At 46.5% G+C, this 4738-nt stretch overlaps 1 protein-coding gene across 1 annotated transcript in view; it reads right to left on the reverse strand.

The window, feature by feature from the left end:
- SLC22A14 (solute carrier family 22, member 14) overlaps positions 1-1737 on the reverse strand; it is an 11727-nt gene extending 9990 nt beyond the window's left edge. The window contains exons 1-3 of the mRNA XM_010835573.1: positions 1225-1737; positions 436-539; positions 74-228 (exon numbers count right to left, since the gene is read on the reverse strand). Coding sequence (XP_010833875.1) covers positions 74-228; positions 436-539; positions 1225-1737 — 772 coding nt within the window. The remainder of the gene's footprint in view (positions 1-73; positions 229-435; positions 540-1224) is intronic.
- Positions 1738-4738: the final 3001 nt, after the last annotated feature.

Genomic DNA, 4738 nt, shown 5'->3' on the forward strand with positions numbered 1-4738 from the left:
GTTCCCAGCAGGTGCACGCCGGCCCCACCCCCTTCCCAGCGCCCCGCCCCCAGCGCCCTGCCTCACGCCTCACGTAAAGCCGAGCTGCTGATGGCGTAGCCCACCACGGCCTGGGACACACAAAAGCGGAAGAATATATACTGGTTAAAGCTGCTGACAAAGGCTGTCCCGAAGCCGAAGATCATCAGCTCCAGCAGCGACAGCAGGATGGTGGGGTAGCGGCCCAACCTGCAGGAGTGGAAGGGCGCTTGCGCCGAGACCGTGGATCTCTGCGGGTGGCCCCACTCCGCACTCAGGACCAGATCCTGAGCCGTCCACCCGCCTCTGGAGTGCCCCTACCCTTGCCTCCCTTAAATTGAGATTCATTGGCTCTGAATGGCCACGAAGAAGAGGGAGGGATGTCCCAGGGCCCAGAGGAAACTCCAAAAGACTTACTTGTCAGTTATGAACCCGAAGAAGAAAGCCCCCGTCAAGAGCCCAGCCAAGAACATGGTATGCACGATTTCCTTGTTTGGTTCCCCGCCACACACCAAGTCAAACTGGGGGTTATATGCAGGGATTGGCCACAGGCCTCCACCCAGGGCCTTCTAGGTCCAGAGACTGAGCCTCCACCCAGGGTGGGCTTTTAGGCAAAAGGGGCCAGGGGCAATGGCAGGTAACTTGTGTGCAGCAGGCCTCAGCTGCGTTACCTCTGCATCCCACCTACATCTAGCAGACTCGAGGAACTAGGGCTGGAGAGAGAGACTGGAGACACAGGCCAAGAAAGGGGATAGATGGACAGGTGACTGAGCGAAGGCCAGAATCACCAAAGACTCTTTCCCAAATACAGATGCTAGGCTCCAGGCTAGAGAATCAGATTGGGCAGACCTATGCTGTGAAAGGGCCAGGTTAACAGCTTAGGCTGAGAAACTGTTAAGAGGTACCAGATCAAAGCTGTTCTTTCCCCAATTCTCTAACTTTTGTGATTTTTGAAGGCAGAGCCACAACTCCAGAAGCAATTTCCTGGACAGATGGCAAACACCACCACCTGCCCATACTCCCCAGCCTACTCTAGCTTCCTGGCTAAGATTGGTAAGCCTAGGGCTGGGCAGAAAGAATCCTGTTTCTGCCCTGGCCAAATGCTTCACCTTCGTGGGTCTCAGTTTTCCCCCCACTGTTCAGTGAGGGTGAAGGCACATCTCTGGGGCCCTGGGGTAGCTTCAGACAACTCAGGACAAGGCATACCTCATTTATCAGCGACCGCCTCTTCATTTCAGGATAGATCCACCCATTTTGACATGAGTCTGTGTGATTGAGGCCAAATTGGATGATAGAATGCAGATCCCATTCCACAGGCAGGTACATGAGGCAAGTCAGGAAACTGCCATTGGGTGCACGGGGCAGGGTCAGATTCATCTGCTCAGCCTCTGTCAAGTTGCTGTCTACTGCCAGTATCCAGCTGGTGTTGCAATAGGGCTTTTGGGGTGTGAACAAAAAGATATCAGCAAACATGAAGAAGGAGGCCAAGAAGTTGGGAATAAAGTTAAGGGCCACCAGCCTCCGCTGGAATGTGCCAAACTCCCCCACCACATCCATAATGTTGGTTAATTTATCATCCTGGGCATCTATGGCCCTCAATCTCTGTAATAGCATATCCAGAGAACAGGAACGGGGGCTTTCTGCTCCGTCATGTTGGTGGAGGTTCCTGGGATGAGGATGGGATTTGAACTCTATCTTGAGGCTGTTTTCCTTTGCCATCTCTGCAAAGAAAGGATGCAGCTCAGTCTTCACTGACACCACTTTTCAGAACATCAGAGGCCAGTGTGGGAGCCACTGGCCAGAAAGTGGCCTCTCTGGCTTGAAAACAGTTTAGATCCCAACCTCAATGGCCTCTGTAGTTCCCTCCTATGTTTTGGAAATTTCTTAATTTGTCCCCCATTGTCCCACCTGTTGGTGACATGTAGAACACTTAAGCTTTTTTAATGTGTTAGAAAATGCTCTGTTATCATGAATAGCTAAGTCCTGAGGAGCTCCCCTGAAACTTACCCACAGTAGAAACTTTGTTTATACACGTACACACACACACACACACACACACACACACACACACAAGCTGAGGCACAACCAGTCTTGCAAAAGATAGGAGAGGTCTCCGGGGATCATTGCTTGAAAAAATTTTTTTTTGGCTTAGAAGTGGCCATGAACTGAGGCCAAGGTGGGTGGCGAGAAGCCTTGGCTGCAGAGGTGGGGAGCCAGGAATGGTGCCATGGGGTGCCAAAATGGTAGGGTATTGGACAGCAGTAGCATGCCGAGCTGGAAAGGCACGCAAAGCGGAGGAGTGAGGTAGCAAAACTGACTGTAAGGATATTACCTTGGAACAGCAACAAGGGAGTGGGGGGACCTAAGCTTAAAACTCTGTTTTGAGCAGAAACCCTCAGCAGAGCTGAAGAGATCTTGGGTTGGGGTACCACTTGGCTATCAGCAAAAGTAGATGCAAGTCTGCTCGGAAGGAAAGTTTCTCCAAACTAAGCTGGCAAGGTTCTCACAGATTAAGATGAAGCCAAGGACTCGAAACAAATATTATCAAATTCTTGAGAAGTTAAGTCATTCTGAGAGTAGGGGGTGGAAGTTACAATTATGGAGACGGACTTACAATCAGAGGCAAATAGCAGATACTTTGGAGTGAAGACACAACTTGTAAAGTTAAAACCTACGGAATAACAAGTTGTTGTTCAAATAAACACCCTAAAGGGAAGATTAAATAGATGCAACACAAAATGAATGAGACAATAGAAGAGGACTTCCCTGGTGGTACAGTGGTTAAGAATCTGCCTGTCAATGCAGGGGACACAGGTTCAATCCCTGGTCTGGGAAGACTGCACATGCCGTGGAGAAACTAAACCTGTGCACAATTATTGAGCCTGTGCTCTAGAGCCTGTGCTCTGCAGCAAGAGAAGCCACAACAAGGAGAAACCCATGCACCGCAACTAGAGAGTATTCCCGCTCTTCATAACTAGAGATGCCTGTGCAGCAATGAAGACCCAGCGCAACCAAAAAAGTAAATTTAAAAAAAGAAGAAGAAGATAGAAGATTTAACATGCATCCAGTTGCAGGCTCAGTGGGAGAAAGAGAGAGTTGATCTTTAAGGAGATAAAAGCAATCATTTTCTAAAAGTTGAAAAACACAAATCCTTAGACTCAGGAAACAGCATATCCCACTCAGGATAAATAAAAGAGAAATCCACTGTAACACAGCTGCAGAACACCAGTGACAAAGAAAAGATCTTCAAAAACATCTAGAGAGAAGATAGCTCAGTTCAGTCACTCAGTTGTGTCCTACTCTTTGCGACCCCATGGACTGCAGCATGACAGGCCTCCCTGTCCATCACCAACTACCAGAGCTTGCTCAAACTCATCTCTGTCGAGTCAGTGATGCCATCCAGTCATCTCATCCTCTGTCATCCCCTTCTCCTCCTGCCTTCAATCTTTCCCAGCATCGGGGTCTTTTCCAAGGAGTTGGCTCTTCGCATCAGGTGGCCAAAGTATTGGAGTTTCAGCTTCAGCATCCGTCCTTCCAATGAATATTCAGGACTGATTTCCTTTAGGATTGACTGGTTTGATCTCCTTGCTGTCCAAGGGACACTCAAGAGTCTTTTCCAACACCACAGTTCAAAAGCATCAATTCTTTGGCGCTCAGCTTTCTTTATAGTCCAACTCTCACATCCATATGTGACTATGGGAAAAACAATAGCTTTAATTAGACAGACCTTTATCAGCAAAGTAATGTCTCTGCTTTTTAATATGCTCTCTAGGTTGATCAAGCTTTTCTTCCAAGGAGCAAGTGTTTTTTAATTTCATGGCTGCAGTCACCATCTGCAGTGATTTTGGAGCCCAGAAAAATAAAGTATGTCATTGTTTCCATTGTTTTGGCATCTATTTGCTATGACGTGATGGGACTGGATGCCATGATCTTAGTTTTCTGAATGTTGAGTTTTAAGCCAACTTTTTCACTCTCCTCTTTCACTTTCATCAAGAGGATCTTTAGTTCTTCTTCACTTTCGGCCATAAGGGTGGTCATCTGCGTATGTGAGGTTATTGATATTTCTCCCAGCAAACCACTTCAGTATTCTTGCCTTGAGAACCCCATGAACAGTATGAAAAGGCAAAAGGATAGGACACTGAAAGATGAACTCCCTAGGTTGGTAGGTGTCCAATATGCTACTGGAGAAGAGTGGAGAAATAACTCCAGAAAGAATGAAGAGATGGAGCCAAAGCAAAAACAATGCCCAGTTATGGATGTGACTGGTGATGGAAGTAAAGTCTGATGCTTAAAAGAACAATATTGCATAGGAACCTGGAATGTTAGGTCCATGAATCAAGGTAAATTGGAAGTGGTCAAACAAGAGATGGCAAGAGTGAACACATTGACCTTTTAGGAATCAGTGAACTAAAATGCACTGGAATGGGTGAATTTAACTCAAATGACCATTATATCTACTACTGTGGGTAAGAATCCCTTAGAAGAAATGGAGTAGCCCTCATAGTGAACAACAGAGAGAAGAGAGATCATGGACAAATGCAGTCTTTTGTTAAGAAACAAAACTTGTGGACAATATATTTGGATAATTTTTTTTACTTTCTTTTTGGAGGAATTTTATACTAAAACTGACCAAATCCTTTCTGTGTAAGATAAGACATTTGAACCATTGAGATCTAAGTTGTGATTTTAAGCTTGTTACATTTTTTTCTTTTTTTCCCAG

This window comes from Bison bison, unplaced genomic scaffold (assembly GCF_000754665.1).
Source record: "Bison bison bison isolate TAMUID 2011002044 unplaced genomic scaffold, Bison_UMD1.0 scf7180017864043, whole genome shotgun sequence".
In the NCBI taxonomy this organism is placed as follows: domain Eukaryota; kingdom Metazoa; phylum Chordata; class Mammalia; order Artiodactyla; family Bovidae; genus Bison; species Bison bison.